General features: G+C 37.0%; 1 protein-coding gene across 8 annotated transcripts in view; it reads left to right on the top strand.

Annotated features, from left to right (window-relative positions):
* Positions 1 to 22,898, top strand: part of LOC123873151 (uncharacterized protein CG43867) — a 386,310-nt gene that overhangs the window by 96,697 nt on the left and 266,715 nt on the right. For all 8 annotated transcript variants that reach the window (XM_045917862.1, XM_045917867.1, XM_045917864.1 and 5 more), the window contains exons 2-3: positions 313 to 688; positions 1,816 to 1,975. In XM_045917862.1, coding sequence (XP_045773818.1) covers positions 537 to 688; positions 1,816 to 1,975 — 312 coding nt within the window. In that variant the 5' untranslated portion in view covers positions 313 to 536. The remainder of the gene's footprint in view (positions 1 to 312; positions 689 to 1,815; positions 1,976 to 22,898) is intronic.

The following is a 22,898-nucleotide window of genomic DNA, read 5'->3' as shown; positions in this document are numbered from 1 at the left end:
TGATTGGTATTAATTGCGAGATCCCCAGGTAGGTATAAAGTTACAACGAAGAACTTCTAAGACAGTAAAATCCATGACGCAACACTCCTCTAAAACGAAACCGACGAACCCCAAATAAAACAAAATCGACGTTATTATTTAAATGTCACCAAGACCGGAAATATATTTCATATGTGATGACAGCATTTGTCAATGCGCCAGCGTTGATATTTTATTTTGTCGCCCGTCCAAGCGCTCCCAAACCACGACTAATTGACTCACCTTACCTAATCTCTCACCTCGCCACCCACTAACTTCATATTTCTTTTTCAGATCTAAATACGGCGTGAAAAAGATCAGACGGAATGAAGATGGCGGGAAGGATTGCGCGGCAAATCCCGCGTCGCGTCGGTCGCCATCTTTCAACTCGCGATAACCGCTTCCTTAGTTTAAATAGTTCGGATCGTTTGAAATAGTCTGTGATTCTGCTGTGCGATTGGGCAGTGACGTTGGCTAGTGATGTGATAGTGTTGAGTGTGGTGCAGTGTTGTGTTACGATGTCGGAGGAGAGGTCGAGGCGGTTGTCGCAGATCTTCGACCCGTTGTCGAGGTTCACGGATCACAGTGGCGCGGGGCAGTCTTCGAGCACTCCAAACAGTCCTCGCTTGATGCCAAGGCGGTCGAGGGATCCACCGCCGCCACCGCCCAGGTACATTCTTAACTTTTATATTTTAACTGCGCAAACGTCTGCGGCCTTACTCCCGTGGGAATTTCCAACATCCAGCCTTATTCCTTATCTACATTATAAATGGAACCTCTGTGCAATATTTTAGCTTTCTAGTTTCAAGGATAATACTATAGATAGAGATACTTCTCTACCGAACTTTTAAATTCATGATGGGTTTCGATTCAAGTAGATAAATGTATCAGTCCTATCTTCAAAGGTTTGCCTATAGAATTATTGTTATAGTATATAGATTATAGATATTATATCTTAAACTACTTTTACTGACAACCAAAAAAAATTACTTTTTAGTTCATTTTTTTAATACTAAAACTTTTTTTTAATACTAAATCACATTTTTCAAAAGTGCTAGTAAAAAATCTTCCTATCTCGTATTATTTTTAGGTACCTAAATTTATTTTATTAGGTAATTGCTTCATATTCACTAGCAAAATGCAATCAGCAAATTTAATTATTACTGGAAATGTAACTATTTTATCTCAACAATAATTAAAATCATGATTCCTCGCCACAAATTGCATTGCAAGCTATGATTAGAGATAGTTATATTATATGTTGAAACCGTAATTGCAACATGCTGTAGATAATTGATATCGTGATAATTTCGCAAACTCTTACTTTGTATAGAAAACATACCATATCTGGATATCAAAGCGAACCGCATCTTAAGACTAATATCCTATGTTCGGTTCTCGATTTGTGATTATTATTGATGTGTTCTGAATTGCCTGATAAATATCCGAATAAATAAAATCTGTTTTAAAATGTACATGTAAAGCCCTTTCATACGATACCCCAATTGGTATAATAGTTATCTTACTTTGAAAATTGAAAATATTAATTGTATATTCATGAACACATTTTTTTTTGTGATGTTTTGCGATTTCCTAAGACCTACCTACCTGCCGAATTTCATGATTGTAGGTCAACGGGAAGTACTCTATAGGGTTTCTTGACAGACACGATAGACGGACAAACGTATGTAAGTATATACGTTTGTCCGGACAAAAAAGTGATCCTATAAGGGTTCCGTTTTGAAGTACGGAACCCTAAAAACCTACAGCAGACTGTAATAATGATGAATTTTCCAGACCATTCGCACACTCCTCCCGCCTGGATCCCTTGGAGTACGAGCTAGTTGCAGCAGACCTTGGGTCTGTGAATTGGCAGGAACGGTGCTTGGAGCTACAGCTGGAGCTGCACAGGAGTCGACATCAGGCCACGCGGGTACGAGATATGCTGAGAGATAAGGTAGGATTAGGTGATACGTTGGACAAAAAGTGGGCATAAGTGGCAAAAATCAAGAGACCAATGTCCAGCAGTGGACGTCTATCAGATGAGATGAAGAAAAAAACTGCCTTTCCAGTTTCTGTACGATTTTAAAAACTAAGGTGTTTATGCTCTACAAAAGTGAATTTCCTCTCCTGGAAACACAATGTATATCGAATTTATGAGTGTGTTCATCCATGTGTAAAAATAAACAATGTTGCATTGTTTCAGCAAATATCTAACAAAAAGTTCAAACACATCCGAATCCATTCGTGCGGAAACTAAAAGCAGAATTTCCGCAGGACGTAATGAAAAATGGATCAGACATCTATCATAAACTCTTTCCCGCGATATCCCGGAACGCAAAAACTTACCGGCGACGTGAATAATGTCACGCGAAATTAAATCCCGGGCTATAAAGAACAGATGACGGGCGGCACGGATAACTTCTGGATTTTAGGCGCTAAAGCTCACTTGGCTTAAGAGACTGTAGGAAATTTACCGAATTTGTTGAAAATACTTCACTCTGGAGACCGCAAAAGTGGGTCTCGGAAAAAAACGTTTGAAATTACTTGAACTGTTTTTAGGATCAACACCTCCATCCTAAAGAAATTAGAAATATTGACTACATGCCTATGACAAACTTTGGAATATTTTAGACACATTTCTCGCAGAAATCCTGGCAACTGAGAAGAAGTTGGTAACGGGCAGAGTGGAAGGAAATAGGTCAAGAGAACGTAGCCATTGGATTCAATCAGCACTAGGAAATCTCAATCTCGATCAACTGTAATAGTCTACATAGCTGACCTGACATCTGCGAAATGCAACGAAAGACCAAAATAGCGTGAGAGGGAGAAGATGAGACGTAACATACCATCATGACCCTCAACATTGAGGAAGGTTGACAAGAGTTAGTTAGAGTCTGTTACACAGCATAAGCTATGACAGATCTCTTCACCAACTTGAAAAAGTTTAAAATACTTATCTGGATAAAACATTAAACATAGCAAAATGCCACCCTGCTTAAACTAGTCCTCGCAAAAGCAGGTATTTCGAGCAGCTTTTTTTGCTCTAAAATTCAAAAATTGCTGGCATTTCTAGTTTTCTGATGAATGACCATAATTTGAATTATATTATTTGTTATCAAATATCTCTTCAAAATTTCCTACAGGCTCTTGGCTAGCAATGCTACTCTGAATTTAAATCGACGTTTGACAATTTCGGTTTTTTGAGACAATTTATTTCCTTGGAATATTTGGAATCACCCTTTATTGCTTGAAATCTTGGACGTAGCCTGAACGACCAATGTAGCATACGTTGAGAGTTTTGTTTGCAAAATAGCACATTTTCCTTTCAATATTACCTAATCTTATTCGGTACTCGGTGAATACTCCTTTCCCGACCTTACTTTATTTTGATTGTAATTTTTGTCTTAGATGAGAAGGGTTCTAGTAATTTTATGAAACTACAAAAAAAGTTAGGATAAAGACTCACAGATTCATAAGCTCCAAAATAAAAATAATACACATCTACAGTTTAAAAATCATAGTCTTTTCAACTTTAGATTCGGATCTCTTTTGGACTCTTCTGGCCAGTGACTGTCAGGTTTTATTTTTGTTATTACCAAATCTCGCACCATCATACTATTGCTCATTGCTATTGCTACAAACAACCTACAAACTCGATGCTAGACTAAATTCATTTCAAAAGAAACTGATCGGTAAATATAATAAAACGATTGCTTTATGGAGTGGTATTAATTTATAAAGGACAGGATCACGATCCCATGTTTGATGTACCTACTTCGGATGGGGGCCATAAGTTTTTATCTGAAGAGCCGTGCCATCAAGCTGAAGTTGCGTGGAAAAGATTTCCTTTATCCCTCTATTGACTTATATGACTGTCGCAATGCATTAGTTATCAATATTAGGGTCAAATGTTACTTCGGGATAGAAATAGGTAAGTAAGTAGGGACAACAAATTTCGGTGATTTCTTTACTTTAACTGACCGACCCAACCAGCCCGGCTTTTAGCGGAATCTTTGAAAATTAGAGAAGCTATATACCAAGGTACGGAACTCTGTGTGCGAGTACGACTCGCACTTGACCGGGTTTTTCCACTCATAGACGGTTGTTGTAAACACTCGTTAAACTTTATAAATTGATCCGAACGTTTCTACGTTGCACAACGCTTAATTAAAAGTTTTTTCGCTCCAATATTCCAGATCCTTGACGACTCCAATTGTCAAATCGTCAGTTATTGCTTTGCCATTTCTAAGTTAGTAACTAACTCGATTAAGCATTTTTAACCCTCGACCCAAAAAGAGAGGTGCTATAAGTTTGACGTGTGTATCTATGTATCTGTCTGTGCTCTGTGGCACCGTAGCTCCTAAACTAATGAACCGATTTTAATTTAGTTTTTTTTTGTTTGAAAGGTGCCTTGATCGAGGGTGTTCTAAGCTATAATTGAAGAAAATCGGTTCAGCCGTTTGAAAATTATCAGCTCTTTTCTAGTTTTCTCATAGAGATTTTTGTGTCGAGGGTTTTTTAAATTTTGAGTTATAATTACTTTCTTCTACATAGTATTTCAATATATTCAGAGTGATTAGCAAACTGTATCAACCCTTTAAACCCATCAATGAAAAATTATAAGGGTTGTGATCCCTTCCATTAATAACGTAATGGTAGAGGTTTCCTTAGTGTGGTTGAAAAACTAAACCTGATACATGCTTGTGCTCTATACAATCATATCTTCTGTATTAATATTCTGTAAAAAGACAAACAGACTGACATTTCAATTTATAGCTCAAACCACACGGGTTCCGAAACTTAATATTTTACACGTAGGTTCTGTCTATACTGCGAACTGCCCACTAAGAGAGGATTTTCGAAATATTTACCCGATGCCACGGCGGGTCAGCTATATCATGGCATTGGTATGCAAACTCAGTCCATAAATAAAATGTTACCCTAAAGATTTTATCCACAGATTCGCAGATTTCTTCTTCGGAATTGTTGACGCTAACACATTTTCCATCCCGGCAACTTCCAAACTTCACTTGTACGGAAATATTCGTGCAAAAGCTGAAACATTGCTGAAATCCCGCCGAGCCGGGCGGAGGTGCCATACATCTTTTGGGTGCATATTTTATTTTACCGCCACGTTTATTGTTACATCCTAAAGCACTTTGGGAAATTCCATTTGAGAGGTTTCATCGTTTCTTTAAAGAGATTGTGTAGTAACCAAATTATCCACACGACATCTACAGTAACTACACTATACAATCTAAATATATAAAAGAAAAAGCTGACTGACTGACTGATCTATCAACGCACAGCTCAAACTACTGAACATATCGAGCTGAAATTTGGCATGCGGCTATTATGACGTAGACATCCGCTAAGAAAGGATTTTTGAAAATTCAACCCCTAAAGGAGTAAAATAGAGGTTTGAATTTTGTGTCGTTCACGTGGACAAAGTCGCGGGCATAAGCTAGTATGACATAATCATGATAAATGATATAAGTATGTATAACGGACCCTTTTCCAGAATCCAAATAGCTAAAAGCATCATGCAGGTGCTAGTGCATCACTCCTAATCCATCATCAAACCTGTTATAAAATCATGCATCATTCCACACATCAATCAGTTCACGTCGAGTCATCAACCACGTCTGATAAGACCGCAAACCATTACGCTTTACGTACATCTCTCGCAATACATGACAAACTATGTATTTATCACACTATCACACTTCACACTTAATATTATAAAGGCCAAAGTTTGTGTGTATGTGTGTATGTTTGTTACTCTTTTACGCAAAAACTACTGGACGGATTTGACTGAAATTTAATATTGAGATACCCTGGATTAATACAAAGGCTATTTTTGAGCTCGGAAAGTGAAAGAGTTTCTACAGAATTTAAAAAAAACCCTATATCCACGCGAACGAAGTCACGGGCATCAGCTTGTCTGTCATAAAATAATAGAACCTTTGATGAGATTAACAAATATTATATTACAATACTAGATCTGTCCCACAATAACATCCGCGTGGGTTTTTAAAAATCCCGCGGGAACTCTGATTTTCCGGGATAAAAAGTAGCCTATGCAAGCTATCTCTGTACCATATTTCGGCCAAATCGGTTAAAATAATGGGCCGTGGAAAATTAGCAGACAGACAGACACACTTTTGCTTTTATAATATTAGTATAGAAAGCGATATGAATTAGCTGAGATAACTTATTTTACAATTTCATAACCATAGCACCAACTTTTCCTTATTTCGTATTCTTTCATAATCCTTCGCTTCACTTCATACAAGTGTAAGACCATTAAAATCCAATTTCCCACAAAGCTTTTAACATAAAATGCATACATATATACATAACATAATATAATATATAACATAATATACAGGGTGTATTAGTCAAAATTCATGTCTGTCCGTACGGCGCTTCCGGGTGCATCGAATTTGTGTAGCTTTGGCTTTTACAAATCGCACCTTTGGAACTGTGCACGTTTCCACAGAGCAATGCTGGAGTTCTGAGCAACATTTACAACGAGCGAACGAGATTTTTCTTGGTCAAATACCTAATTCATACAAGTGGTTTTATTTTTCGCTGTTTATTTTATATTCTTACATTTTAAAATTCTTGATTACTTAGTATATTTAGTCTTAATGTAACCTTGAAGTTCATAAAAGATAGAATCTAGTTATTTTTTCATTTGTCAATGCATCTAAATTAAATAAATTAACGTTTTTGATGTAACCTTATTATAAAAACATAATGTTTGTCTGTCAGTCATACATGCGTTTATGATATATGCGTATACTAATATTATAAAGAATATGTGCATTTGTGTGTATGTGGTGGGTAATCTCCGGAACCACTGCACCTATTTGTAAAATCTTTCATTATTTGTAAGGTACATTATTTAAGACGGAGATAGGTAGGTAATTATGTACATAATGTATCAAATTCCACCGGAGCAATACCGGGCGGATCAGCTAGTTTAAATAATATAGAAAAAGATAAGGTGACTGACTGGGTAATCTATCAACGCACACCTTAAACTACTGAACGCACCGGGCTGAAATATGACACGCAAATAATTATTATGACGTAGACATTCGCTAACAAAGGATTTTTGAAAATTCAACCCCAAAAGCGGTAAAAATAGGGGTTTGAAATTTGTGTAGCGCCACATACGCGCCACTCCATGAGAGGGAAATCGCGGGCGTAAGTTAGTGTAAAGTTGTGAGTTGATTTTTATTTTTCAAGCAAACTTTTTTGCTTGCTCTTGCACGTAGTTACTCTGTGCTAATCTCAAAAGGCCCATACATCACTTCGCTACAGGCGTTCTCGGTGCCGATAAATCAATCGACCCTAAATAGTTGCCGACTACTACAAATATTTTAATCTAAACTCGAATAAAACAGTACGACCATTACTTTATAGATCGATGATAGTTAGTCATAAAATAATACTAGTTACTCGAATCGTCTTTAAGAGGGCTCTCTCCGTCACTCGTTTCATACAATCGTAGTAGTTCCAATTTCATTTGAATATTAAGCAACCAAAGTTCATGAAATTTTGCAGACATATTCTAGAAACTAATATCTATGTCTGTGGTTTTCCAGATTTCTGTTAAAATATTCGGTTTCAAAGTTACGCGGTCTTAAAAATTTTCATACAAATCTTTCAGCCCCTGTAATTTTAAAACTACATATTTTTAGAAAAATCTAAAACACCACAGACACAGATATTAGTTTCTAGAATATGTCTGCAAAATTTCATGGACTTTGGTTGCTTAATATTCAAATGAAATTGGAACTACTATTGTATGAAACGAGTGACGGAGAGAGCCCTGTTAATTAATTACTGTCTAGACTCTAGATTCTAGAACTACAGCCCAAGCCCAACGTTGAATCGCTTTTGTCGATACAAAAACCGCACGCAAGCCACGACAAAGAGTTTTAGGCCTCATTCGCACGAGTCTAGTCTAGTCAAATTGTACTTGTTATTTTAAGTGAACGTCGTGGATTGGCTGGTAGGTAGACAGAAATTAGTATGGCAGGTACATTGAAATTGAATATTAGCCAGGTACTATATAAATAGTACGCAGTTATTGTAACAGTTACCGTGTTCGAACGATTCTGACGATTCCACCGGAAACTAGTCCGAGCCAATGGCGTAAAGTTTCGCGTACACCGAGTTTCGCTTTGAACATGTTCAGAAGTTAACAAAGCACTGAACATGACAAAAGCAAACAGAAACTTCTCGAGTAAAGTTTTGTCTTCTGTGTTTTGTTCATTGCGATAGATAATAGTACCAAATCAATTCCTAATATTCTATTCTTTTGTTATATAAAAAAAAAAATCAGTTGTATGTTATATTTTTTAAAAAGATGAGTATGTGATTATAATAAATACACTAATTGTTCTGACATGTTTTTAGTTGATATTTTTTCTGTAAATCCTTTTATTTGTTTGCCATAAAGATACAAAAAAGTCCTTTTATTTGTTTGCCACAAACACATAAAAAAGTTACATAATTTTTTCAACTTTAAACTACCTATAGGTATAAAAATCATTCAAAATTAAATTATATTGACACTAAAATGTAATTATTCCATCTTTTAATAAAATTAATTCTTATTTGTTGAAATGTAGTCCCTGATGACGATGAATTCTCACCTTTGAGAATATGACAGAAAATTCTGGTTTCTTCACGATGTTTCCCTTCACCGTGGCGCCATAGCAAGTGGTATTTAATTTATTAAAACGGACCTAGCTCCTAAAAGTTAGAGACATGCCAGGTATCGAAATCAGGATATTATTAACATAACTAATTATTATATAAGAGATAAAGCAATAATCAGTAACTTTACGCTCGATATGCCCCAAGTCCTGCAACAGAAACCCATACTCGGCAGTTATATGAAACGATGGACACGCTCTCCATTCCATTTGCAGTATCTTTCACTATATTGGCAGTGATTTCATACTCGCCTGCAATCGAGAGCTGAAAGCGTTCGAGCAGAAACTGCAGCGCGAATAAAGAGGAAATATATAATCTGTTGCATTTTATTTATTTGCGAAATCAACTCAACAACACTCGATGGCTGCAACTGAAATTGAAGTAAATGAAATTGAAATAATATTTTCATCGCTTATTTTGTTGAGAAGTGAGTCGGAAATTTTCCTTCCAATCTCATACGGATCTTTTGTTATCTTGAACAAACTTAAATGATAGATATCAAAAGATGAAAGATTTCTCTAGTATCAGATTAGGTACGCTAAATTGAAGCAAACTCATAGAATAGATCTTACCATCGTCTTCGGTAACGTATGTCAACTCAACAATACTATATAGTTGCATTTGGATTGAATTAAATGAAATTGAAATGATATTTTCAATGTTTATTTGGCTAAACTGTGGGTTGGAAATTTTCATTTCAACCTCTTGCTATTCTTTCGGTTAATTCTTAAATAAAGGAACATCAAAAAGTGAAATACAGATGAAGTCTCACTAATTTCCAACTCTTTTCTCGGATAGATTTGACAGAAAAGGAAATATAACTCTATGAATTCGATTCCAAAGGTTCAGTTTTATGATTTAAAACGATGTCATAGTAGAGAAAACTTAGGTAAAGTCGCATGTTTGTGCAAACGTCGTGTTTAAAATTTAAAATTTCACTTTGTCATCCTATATTCATTGAACTTCAAAATGGAGGTTTCACGAAAAGCGCTCCTCTCCAAGTTAGTGTCATTAGAGCCAGTAAAATATCCCGCAGACAGGCAATCTCGGCTGCATTAGCCTCCACGTCATGTAAGTGATGGCACTAAGCTACTTATCTGGGTTAGGTGTGCCTAGACCTCCCATGTTATGAAATAGTTATGAGGGATACTTTGTCTTGAAATCTTTTGAAGTAGAACTTTTTTAGGTGACTTAAGAGTACTTAATTCAGATCTTTTCCAGCCAGAAATAGTTGTCGTCGTTTTGTTATCTTAACAAGTGTAAATTAAAAATTTTCAACACCCCCGACCAATCATTTTCAAATAAATAATTATGTATATCTAGGGCAACGTCCATCTTGACAGCTTGACATTTGTCAATTGACACTTGAATACATAGAGATAGTATATAAACAACTTGAATATTATGAACCTAAGGATTATCTAACCTTCTTTTCTACAAGAAAACTAGAAAATAGCTGATAACTTTTAAACGGCTGAACCAATTTTTTTGGATTATAGCTAAGAACACTCTCGATCAAGCCACCTTCCAAACAAAAAAAAGTAAATTAAAATCGGTTCATTCGTTTAGGCGCTACGATGCCACAGACAGATACACAGATACACAGATACACAGATACACAGACACACAGATACACACGTCAAACTTATAACACCCCTCTTTTTGGGTCGGGGGTTAAAAAGATCGCCAAACACAACAGGTGTCATCTTTTACTTAGTGTTTTAGTAAAAATAGTAAAATATTTTTATAAAATAGTAAAATATTTTTGACGACTTATTTTTTTTCTATTTGGGGCCTTTGACCAAGATTATGTCAGCCTCATGAATTTGTACAAATTTCTTACTTCATCATTATCATCGTCATCAACCCATCGCTGTGTCACTACTGAGTACGAGTCTCCTCTTATAATAAGAAGTATTTGGTTATAGTCTACCACGTTGTTGGCTTAGTGCGGATTGACAGACTTCACACATCTTTGAGAACAGGTTTACTCACGATGTTTTCTAAAGATTTCACGATGTCATTATAAAGTAAGAGATACAATTAACTGCTTTAAACGCACATAACTCCGAATAGTAAGAGCTTTGGTATTTATTATTTTCTAAGCAAAAAGATAGACAGAAAACTTTGTTGCACACGAAACATGAAATGACCAAGACAAAACCATACAAAGAAATTAAAAACTAAAAACAAATGTATGCAAAGGCGGCCTTATTGCTCAGAGCGATCTCCACCAGGCAACCTTTGGAAAGATATTTGGTATCAGTTGTTTTATTTTAGTCATTTTAACTTTTCTCGTATCAAACACGAGACTGCTTTCGTAATATTTCGCTTCTCATCCTCTATTCATTACACGTCAAAATTGAAGCGTCCTATGAACGCTATGTCACTTTACCAGGAAAAATATCGTAGCAGACAGGTAATTTCGTCTGCATTAGGTGATAGGTCTCGTACCGAAGCGTTACCTCTTTATGGGTTAAACTAGCAGAACTTCCCAGCTTCCGTTGGATTCTGAGAGTAAAATTCATAAAGACTAATTTTAACTTTAAACTGGAAGATAATGTTATATCCCAATTAACATGAAGAGTAGGTTAGTCTGCACTGCGAAATTTCACCACGCGATTTTTTCCGCAGAATTCTATAACACGGGGATTGTATGAAGTCGTTCGCGCGTATTTTTTTCGTGGATGCACGAATGGAGCACATTCAATATTATAACGAATAAGATCGTGCGGTGAAAATTTGTAGTGTGGGCTTACCCTAAACGTGTGAGAGATGCATATACAAGTGTGGATGTGCTCAAAAGCTAAAAGAAAGGCATGATTTCTAAGTTCAAACCAATCGTCTAATGGAGCCAGAAGAAGAAATAATAGATAGGTATACAGATACAAAGGTATGACAGTTGTTGAAAATAATAAAGCGCCTGGCAACTATAGCTAGGTGACCTAGTCATATTTTGTCTAACGACTGTCGATCTAGTAGAATAAAGAATGAAAATTTGTTTTAAAAGTGATATGCGTATTTTTTCCAAAACTAATTTTCTAGGTAGGGTTGCAGAATTTATTTATTTAGACTTCACGTTAAAACTGAAGTAGTACCTAGTTCTACAGTTTGAACACTAAAAAGTTTCTTCAGTTGTTGTGAGATTCTGATGACGAGTATGAAAGGCGATATCTTCATTTACATTTGTAAACAAACAACGAATGTTCGGATTTTTCCCTTATTTATTTATATTTAGGTCAGCGTCGTAGACGGAAAAACAGCAAAAGTTAAATGGGACATAAAACGCCCCTTTAAAAGAATGTCATTACTACAGGCACATTCATCTCTCGAAACACAGGAAAGAGGCCTTTGTTCACAACACTCATTTATTCGGACAAAACTTTTTTTAACCGTTAATGTGCAAATTAACCGTCAGAAATGGCGGAATTCAACAATGCCTTTTTTGTCCCCGGCTTCAGGGTAAAATATTTTGGTCTATGCCAGTGTACCTATAGTAAAGTTGGTGCATAGTCATCTGCATAAAGTATTTTGCGTTATATTAAAAAAAATTGTTTGTGATGATGTTTTTTTTTGTATTGTTATTGATTTTTTAGGACAAGTATGTTACAGTTACGATTACGATAAGCAACGATCGGAGTTTTTTCATTTTTGAAACTTTCCTTTGTTTATAATATGTGAAAACTTTTTGATTTTCCGGGGTAAAATATAGTCTATGTCCTTTTTCGGATTGCAAGCTGTCTCTGTACTACTAAATTTCGTCAAAATCTATTAAATGCATATGCCGGGAAAAGCTAACAAACAGACAGATAGACGCACTTTCGTATTATAATTTACTATGCACGAACTTTTTCAAATGTGTTCGTCATATTCTAAAGGCCAGCGCAAACAGATGAAGTCGAGTAGAGTTTAGTTTTTTTTATATTAGCTTCAAACTCAGCGTTTTTAACCATAAAAAATCACCCAACGCGCCTAAGTATAAAAGTTTTGTCTCAGAATACATGTTTTGCTTTAAAATTCATTCCATAATATGAAAACTAGAGTTGATGATGCATTGGCTACTTACAAGTAGGTAGGTATACTACGCACACAATTCTTACGATAAAATATGAGGCATATAAATTATGACAAAGAATGCTTGTATGAAAAGCAGCGATCTTTTAAAATTACAAAATATCCTTTTGTTATGAAATGCTCCTAAAAAGCCTTCCCTTTTCATTAAAAGCTTCGAGTTACTTAACCCTAAATAGGAGCAATAAAAACATGGATCTTGTGAAATTATTTAAAAAAAAGTGGGGCAGAGATTTTCCTTCATCAAATATAAGCTAGGCTGGTCTTTAGATTGAATTAACATGAAACTTTTATCAAGATTTCATATCTCAAAAAGGCCTTCTGTTTCGATTAAAAACCTCGTGTTCTTAACCCGTTATTTAACTCTAAATAGGAACAGTGTTTCTAAAACATGGATCTTGTGAAATTATTTAAAGAAAGAGGCAGAGATTTTCCTTCATCAAACATAAGCCAGGCCGGTCTTTTGATTGAATTAACATGAAACTTTTCGGCCCCGGCTGACAAATTTATCGCCATGAAATTTTTTCACCAATCCACCGTAAAAAGCAAGTTTGACTCCCGAATTTAATTTCGTTTATTGGGATTTCGTTTTTTCCGTTTCCAATTTGCACAAATTCGAGTTTCTGTTACGGGTTACCTACATTTGAAATACGACGGTCTTTTTATTTAATTATTGCATTGAAAAATTCGAATGTTTGCTCATTTGAGGTGCCTATCTATTAAAGGGATTCAGTTTTAGTATCAACCTAATAATCTAAAGACTTGTCCTGGCTGACTGATTGGCTAACTAATCTATTGCATTGATAGATCAGTCAGTCAATCAGTCAGCCAGGACAATGTCGTCTATCCTCCTAGTAGAGGGTGTGTCAATTGCCACTTCAGCTTCGAAATTAGTACACTAGTTATTCTACGGAAAACTTGGTTGTTTATAAAAATATCAGTGCTACTAATTACTAAAAGTTCGTGGCCTCATTTAGCTTTGTAGCGAATACTGAAAAAAGTAGCTATGAAGAGGAATTGGCAACCATGTCACATAAACATTTAGGGGCTACGAAGCGAGCGGGGGTAGCATAAAACGTCCTGCAAGAGGACGGTCATTAAACAAGATCGCTATCATAATTGAATTAAAAATTCCGACACGAGTCCTCTCTGCAGGAGATGTACCCTCACCCTCGGAGTCAAGGTTTATTTGTGTCTATAATGTACAAAGATGACACTTCAATGTTCTACGGAGCGTGCTAGGGTTGTGAGGGTTGTAAGCAACCTTTTTGCCTGATTTCCGGTGTGAATTTCATGATGATATAAGAAATGGAGTTCTTTATTAGTCTTTAGTTTAATATATTGCAATTAGTGTAATTCCTCGTAATATACAATTTGAGATGAGATGTCATACACATTCATAGTCAAGTTATCACCATCATGATCATCAACCATTAAACTAGAAACCAGATCAACCTCCTCCTTTCAGAACAAGAAGGGTTTGACCATTGTTTACCACACTGGTCAAGTGTGAATTGGCAGACTTCACACACTTTTGGAAACATTATAAATTACTCTCAGGTAGGTATGCAAGTTTCCACACGATGTTTTCCTTCACCATTAAAAGAAGTGAAAATCCGAAAATTAGAGGTGCGTGTTTGGTATTAAACCCCGGAATCCCAGACTAAAAGGCTACCGTCCTAATCACTAGGTTATCTTCGCTTATTTCACCGTTAACATAGTGAAGTAACGTACATACAACACACGTAAATCACAATAGTGAATCGTTAAGGCTAACGTTACAGCGTAACTACGGAAGCCTTCATCCGTAGTGGTTGTTAGACACAGATGCTACTGCGGGCGACGACGACGTATGAACACATTTAACTACGCCTTGTTTTGATGTGTAACAGACTATTTGTACAGGAAAAGCTTTCACACATGAAGCAAACATTAATAGTCAGGCTAAATCACAGTCAAGTAACGCGTATATGATACACCAAATCACAACAGTGAATCGTTAAGGGTAACGTTACAACGTAACTACGGAAACCTTCATTCGTAGTGGTTGTTGAACACAGATGTTACTGTGGGCGACGACGACGTATGAACACATTTAACTATGCCTTGTTTTGATGTGTAACAGACTATTTGTACAGGAAAAGCTTTCACACATGAAGCAAATATTAATAGTCAGGTTAAATCATAGTCAAGTAACGCGTAGATGATACACTAAATCACAACGGCGAATCGTTAAGGGTAACGTTACAACGTAACTACGGAAGCCACCATCCGTAGTGGTTGTTGAACACAGATGTTACTGCGGGCGACGACGACGTATGAACACATTTAACTACGCCTTGTTTTGATGTGTAACAGACTATTTGTACAGGAAAAGCTTTGACACATGAAGCAAATATTAATAGTCAGGTTAAATCACAGTCAAGTAACGCGTATATGATACACTAAATCACAACAGTGAATCGTTAAGGGTAACGTTACAACGTAACTGCGGAAGCCTCCATCCGTAGTGGTTGTTGAACACAGATGTTACTGCGGGCGACGACGACGTATGAACACATTTAACTACGCCTTGCTTTGATATGTGACAAACTATTATACAACAGCTTTCAAGCATGAAACAGATATAAATAGTCAGGTTAATTCACAATCGAGTAACGTGTATAAAACAGAATTCTAAAGGTAATGTTATACCTAGCTAATGAAGCCTTGTTTAGCAATTGTTCAACACAGATGATGTTCCAGGCAACGTAAGCAAAGTGAACTAGAGTGAGATAACTCTTGGTTTTGTTCTTGAATCGACATCTATCAAATATTAGGCTAGGGGTGATGTGAAATCAAAGATAACTTAGTACGCGACGGGTTGAGAATTGAGATGCCAATCAGGGTATGAGGCGAGGGGACGCTCCGCATACCTCAGCCGCACTGGGTTAACGCGGGGGCGGTGCGGGTGTGCGGGGTGTTTGTTCCCACTCCGGTTGCCATCTCAACCTGTCGCGCACTATAGTCATTTCATGGTTATTTCATAGTCTACCTATGTAATCTGCATCCGTACGTAATCGAAATTCCTCGAACACGTACGAAACGATTTGCTTCCTCTTTCCTGATTCGAACCGCTAGGATATGGAACGCCCTTCCGGCATCAGTTTTCCCTTCCACCTATAATATGGGTACCTTCAAGTCAAGAGTGAATAGGCAACTTCGAGGCAAGCGCGCTCCATCTTAGGCTGCATCATCACTTGCTAGCAGGTCTGATTGCAGCCAAGCGCTAGTCTATATAATATAAAAAAAAGGGGTAACATTTATGTTATGTGTAGGTATGCGTATACTTCTAGGTATATTAATGGTAGGTAGGTAACATTTGACGCCTGGCAGTGTAGGTGAAGTCCTGAAGTTTTATTACAAGTTTGCTAACTGTCGTGAACTCTGAGGTCTCAATAAGCAGTATCACCAGTCTATCAGATATAGACAGATGCAGTATGAAGATATGCTAAGTTCTAGAGTTAAAAGGTTTGGTAGCAACGCTCAATACGAAGTGTATGCAAGTTCATTATCTCATCGCCCGCGGATACGTCTGCGATTTAACAATCCGATCACCGCGTTGAAGCTCTTCAAGTTTTGTAAACGTTATTCATATCATATTCTACATAGAATAATATTATAGCCCTCAGCTGCAGTCAAACTGAGTTGCATGTTCTATTCTAACTTTTATCGTATTAAGTTTTTATTTAAAATCACCTATCTTGAAACCCAAGGAACTAAATATTACCAATCTTAATATGAGTAACTTAAATATGGGTAACTTTAACTTAAGAGTGAATAGGCGTCTTCTAGGCAAGCGCGCTCCATCCATCTTACGCTGCATCATCACCTGCTAACAGTCTTGATTGCAGCCAAGCGGTAGTTTATTAATTTAACAAGTGTAAATTAAAAATTTATAACACCCCCGACAAGTGAAGGTTACAGTAACTAGAAAAGAGCTGATAACATTTAAACGGCTGAACCGTTTTTCTTGAATTATAGCTAAGAACACTCTCGATCAAGCCACCTTTCAAACAAAAAAACTAAATTAAAATCGGTTCAATAGTTTAGGAGCTACGATGCCACAGACAGATACACAGATACACAGATACACACGTCAAACTTATGACACCCCTTTTTTTGGGTCGGGGGTTAAAAAAAGATACCTACTCTGTTAAAACTGGAACCTAGGAGAAATCGAAGACTAAGTTAGATGTATAAAACACGACACTGAAGGCGTGTGCAAGTTCGTTATCTCACCGCCCGAGGATATGTCTGCGATCTGACAACCCGATGGCTGCGAATGAGTTCTAATAATGCATAAACATAGTTCAAACTTCGATCATCATCCCACTATCTTCATCTCCTACTTAATATGGTCTATTAATATTTTTCTGAATATTCTTTAAATAAAATGACAAAGTTTCAAGTGATACTAATGTGATTATAGGTCATGGAAGTTACCAAGACAAGGATCTTTACAAAGGACATGAGTTTGAGACAACAGAGCGTGAAGAATTAAGTTTTAGGTCAAAACAGCACCTAGATAGAGTAGGTACAACAGGATGTTGAAGTAAGCTTCTATATCGATAAAATATATGTAAACCGTTTTTAAATTTTATCGATAAAACGATAGCATGAGCATATTTCTAAAACACGAAGGACCGCCACTCATTACCATCGACATACGGAACTCGATCCTCGAACCCTTTCAGCCCCGTCTTGTAGATAGTTTACGCGAGGAACGTTGACTGGAATTCAATTTTGTATGCTAAACTTTGGAACGTACGGCATGTATGAAACTCAACCAAAAATTATTTATCGATGCTTGTCGGATTGGTAATGGATGGATATACGAGTATGAAAAAGTCATGACAGTCTAATGGCTAAGAAAGTCGAGAGTTCGGGGCAGGAGGCACGCACTTCTGACTATTCGGAGTTAAGTATGTGCGATTTAATCAATTGAATGTCACTTGCTTTAACGGTGAAGGAAAACATGGTGAGAAAACCTGAAAGCCAGAGAGTTTCCATAATGTTCTCAAAGGTGTGTGCAGCCTACCAACCGCACTTGGTCAGCGTGGCGTGGTCTGATAGGATATTGTACTCAGTAGTGGGTTCATGATGGGTTGATCATGATGATGATGATACGAATAAGTATGAAGGCGCTCCCCAGCGCATTCCATACAAACGTAATTTGGTTTTTATCAATAAATATTGTAGACACGCTCTAGAAACAAAATGTATATAGGCTGTGCCTGTGGTGTGGTTTGTCAGATTTCCGTAAAAATGTATAGTTTTAGTGTATACCTAGTATGTAAGACCATCCGGCAGTAACCTTAAGGTTCTTTGTTTTACTACGGATCGCTAAAACTGAAGTATAGGCATGAAGTAGTTAGTAAAGCAAAGATAACAAGGCCACGTGAAGCCAAGGGCTTTAATATTGCACCTTGTTTGCATGTCAACTTTAACTGTGAAGGGTTAGCGAGTCCTCGAGGCGGGGCGCGGTTGAGCACCCTCCACGGTTTAATATCTGGAGATTACCGCCTCATTAATGCACGGTCATGCCACATTTAATGGTTTATTGCTGGGGAGACGTGATGATATGCCGACTGCTTGTTTTATTTGAATTGTTCAGGAGTTATTACCATGTCTATAGTTTAAGACATCTACATGTTCTGGGAGATAACATTAGAGCCATTACGCACGGTCGACTAGTCGCCCGGCGACTCAGTTGGCGGCGTCCGTTAGAATCTGTATTTTATATGGAAGTCGTCGTTTGTACGCGAAAGGAGTCGCGGCGACTACATGCGCATGCTCACGACGAGACTTAATTTATTTTTAAACTGTTACAAGTTAACCCTTGCAATCTCACCTGGTGGCAAATGATGATGCAGTCTAAGATCGAAGCGGGCTAACCTGGAAGAGGTATGGCAGTATTTTTTATTGAACATTTGGTTTCTACACGGTATCGTACCGGAATGCTAAATTGCTTGGTGGCACGGCTTTGCCGATTGGGTGCTAACTAGCCACGGCCAAAGCTTCCCACTAGACCAGACAGTTTAGAAATAATAAAATTCCTAGTATAGTATAGTGCATAGTAACCGAATGCGGGACCTTCCACTAATGACCACAGCGCCACTAGCTTACCACTGTGCCAGGAAGGTCGTCAAAACCCCTTACATATAAATTACAGATTCTAACGGTCGCCGTCGACTGAATCGCTGGGCGGCTAGTCGACTGTGCGTGATGGATCCTAGATGGAAATAGTTGTTGAAGTGTTACTATGACTGTAGTTGAAGACATCTTCATATCTTCATATCCTGGGTGATAAGTTGATTCAGATAGGTGTTGATGTGTCGTTACTGTAACTTATGCTTAAGTTAGTACCGAGTAAGTTATAGGTGCAGTAGATAAGACAAATGGGCGTAAACAACTGTGATATGAAACTATCATAAAGCATACCATCAGAGTTGATATACAATTTCTCGTCATGTATATATATTATATTATATTAAGCCCAAATCCGTGATTTCTCCAAAATAAATCACCCAATTCCAATCTTGTATTATTATTGTGTAATAGATGGAATTCAATTAAAAAGGCATTATCTTCGGAACCCCCCCTAATTGACATGACAAAAACAGATCGCGAGGGATCGATTATGAATTAGCTACCGATTTCATCTTGTCTTGGGCTTAGCGGTTAATATAGTACAAACGTATGTAGAGAATTAGAAACCTTATGTGTACTTACATAAGTTACATTATTAATGTGCAACTGTGCTCTTTTGATGTTGCTCTGTTGAAGAATCTTTGAAGTGAAGAGACAATGCTTTCACTTCATAGAATCTTACCTCATAGGCCTATACTTTTTCTATATACTAATCCCGTGGGAACGCTCTGATTTTCCGGGATAAAAGTAGTCTATGTCATTCTTCTATAATACTAATTAATCTGTTCAGGCATTTAAAAGTTAGGTGGAATAAAGAAACTTGCATACATAAAATACTAGCTTATGCCCGCGACTTCGTTCGCGTGGATGTAGGTTTCTTAAAAATCCCGTGGGTACTCTTTGATTTTTCGGGATAAAAAGTAGCCTATGTGCTAATTCAGGGTATAATCTATCTGAATTCTAAATTTCTGCCTAATCCGTCCAGTAGTTTTTGCGTGAAGGAGTAACAAACATACACACACAAACACACACACACACACACACACACACACACACACACACACACACATACACACACAAACTTTCGCCTTTATAATATTAGTGTAATGAGCCCTGAAAACATTGCAATCCTCTTTAAGTCCATCGTGTAAATAATGTATTGCGTATTTTCAATATGAATTGTTTAATTTTCGATACGACAATCGGCATCAACCATTAAAAATTAAAGCTATTCGGATTGCGAGAACATTACGGGATTTTCTCTTCAACAAAATGAAGTACCTACTGCAACGTTTACTTTATACAAGAGCTGCAATCCAATTGTATTTATACATCCAATATTTTCGTTTAAAAGAACAAACAATAAATTTAATTTATCCAGTAACCTCGTATTTTGTAAACATAACAGTACAAAAAATTTAATTACAAAAGAATGACTAACTCAATAGCGCAGAGGTGAGCTTTGTAATATTATGAGTGGAAGGTCAGGATTCGATTCCAATTTGTATGATTTCTAAATGGCCCCTGGTAAGTATAATCTGGTATTTTTTTACAATAGCTACAGGTACTACCTCGCTGGCAAAGTCATGCCACCAAGTTATAGCGATAGAAAGTTTGGTATGATGCCACGTAGGTACTAGAAAGCCGAAACGAATAATAACAATCAATCTATCTGTAATCTGTCGATAAGTTACTTAGCAACATCCAAGTATCTGCTTTTTGAACTATATGCCATGCTCTTGATTGACACAGCTTTCGCAGCCCGTTGAGTTATATCTGTTACTCTGGTTTTCCTACGGATCTCCTTCTGATTTGATCACGTAGAAAAACTCCAAGCTTAAGTAACTCTCTCCATCAACTGCTGAATTACTCTGAGCTTTCTTATGAGGCTTAAAGCTATCGACTATTTCTCGGATCCATATCCATATATACCTATCGCTCAGTGAAATAAAAGAAAACATGAAAAGTACAACAATTTAATCACAAAAGAATGGCGAAACTGGAAAACAATATTAACATTCAAACTCTTACAAGATAAAGGAAGTCCTTTTAAGGTATTTCCTTGACTTATCCTAAGGCGCAATCCTTTATTGAATTCCGCGCGTCTCGGAATTTCAGTGTGCACATTTTTGTAATACTCCGACTCTTTCAACCTTATTATTACATACCTGGCAGCCTGGTACATTCTGCCAAGTAACTGCTTAGTACTACTAACTTATTACACTCAATTTATTTTTTACTAGCTGATGCCCGCGACTTCGTTAGCGTGGATGTAGGTTTTTTAAAAATCTCGTGGGAACACTTTAATTTTCCGGGATAAAAAGTAGCCTATGTGCTAATCCAGAGGATAATCTATCTCCATTCTTAATTTCAGCCCAATCCGTTCAGTAGTTTTTTCGTGAAAGAGTAACAAACATACACACACACACAATTTTTACCCTTTATAATATTAGTGTGACTACGGTTTATTTTTTAATTTATAGACTAGCGCTTGACTGCAATCAGACTTGCTGGCTTTTGACTTGATGGTACCCATATTATAAGTAGAGGGGAAAACTGATGCTGAAAGTGTGTCCCATATTCTACCGGTTCGGATTAGAAACAAGGAAGCAAATCGCTTCGTACGTGTCCGAGGACATTGCGGTACGATAGTAGAACCTTACCTATCAGTACTGTTTTTAACTACTATCAATGAAAAAGACTGAAAGACCTTTACGTCACAGTTTTTTTAAATGCCCCCTAAAATTATAGAATGGCAACGATTAATCTCGCTAAATCCAAATCAATATTAACACGTTGTAACAAGTGTAAATTAAAAATTTATAACACCCCCGACGATCCAAAGTATTTGAGTTTTCCAAAACATCATTTTCAAATAAATAATTATGTATTTAGGCAACGTCCATCTTGACAGCTTGACATTTTTCTATTGACATAATAATATTATGAACCTAACGGTTATCTAACCTTCTTTTCTACAAGAAAACTAGAAAAGAGCTGATAACTCTTAAACGGCTGAACCAATTTTTTTAGATTATAGCTAAGAACACTCTCGATCAAGCCACCTTTCAAACAAAAAAAACTAAATTAAAATCGGTTCATTCGTTTAGGCGCTACGATGCCACAGACAGATACACAGATACACAGACACACAGATACACAGATACACACGTCAAACTTATAACACCCCTCTTTTTGGGTCGGGGGTTAAAAATGGCTCCCAAGCCGCGATCACTACAATGTGACCCCAGTGCACCTAAGTGCAGCAACACTAAATAATTCAATAGGAGATGGATGGCGCTAATAGGGCCCATACGTCACGGGGCACCGCGTAAATCCTCTGGTACTTTCGATTGCATTCCAAAATACCCCTCTTGATGTATGGTAATAGTTTTTTAATTTTTTATTTAGCCACTAGTTGTTTTATTCGGACGTTTTTGTGATTGATTTTGTTTACTGTACTCTGTTATAATTTTCAAACAACTCAAGTTTTCATGAGGAATTCTATGGGAAGTTGAACAGAATTAACCACATTGTCAATTGATTGAAAAGATAAAATAACAAAATGTAAACTTCCGCTAATACACACAAGAGAGTGTTAAACGTACGCGGGCGATACTAATGCACTTCAGTTTTATTGCGCGTTTATTTGTGACACGTGCCTGTGAATACAAGCCCACTTTTATTGCGGCCTAAAGCATCATCCAAACCTGCGCGATCAAAGCAACTTCGAAGTGGGAACGCCAGCCATGTGGCGATCGCCTTAGTACGTAATAATTCAATGGTCATCTCCCACGATAATGGCGCCGTGCACAGTGAACATCTATAGTACGCGACATGTCGAGATGGCAATGAAATGGGGACAGCCCTCCCACTAA

The sequence above is a fragment of the Maniola jurtina genome, chromosome 16 (assembly GCF_905333055.1).
Source record: "Maniola jurtina chromosome 16, ilManJurt1.1, whole genome shotgun sequence".
Lineage (NCBI taxonomy): Eukaryota > Metazoa > Arthropoda > Insecta > Lepidoptera > Nymphalidae > Maniola > Maniola jurtina.
The sequence above is the reverse complement of the archived record's forward strand: the minus strand, read 5'-3'. Positions and strand labels throughout refer to the sequence as shown.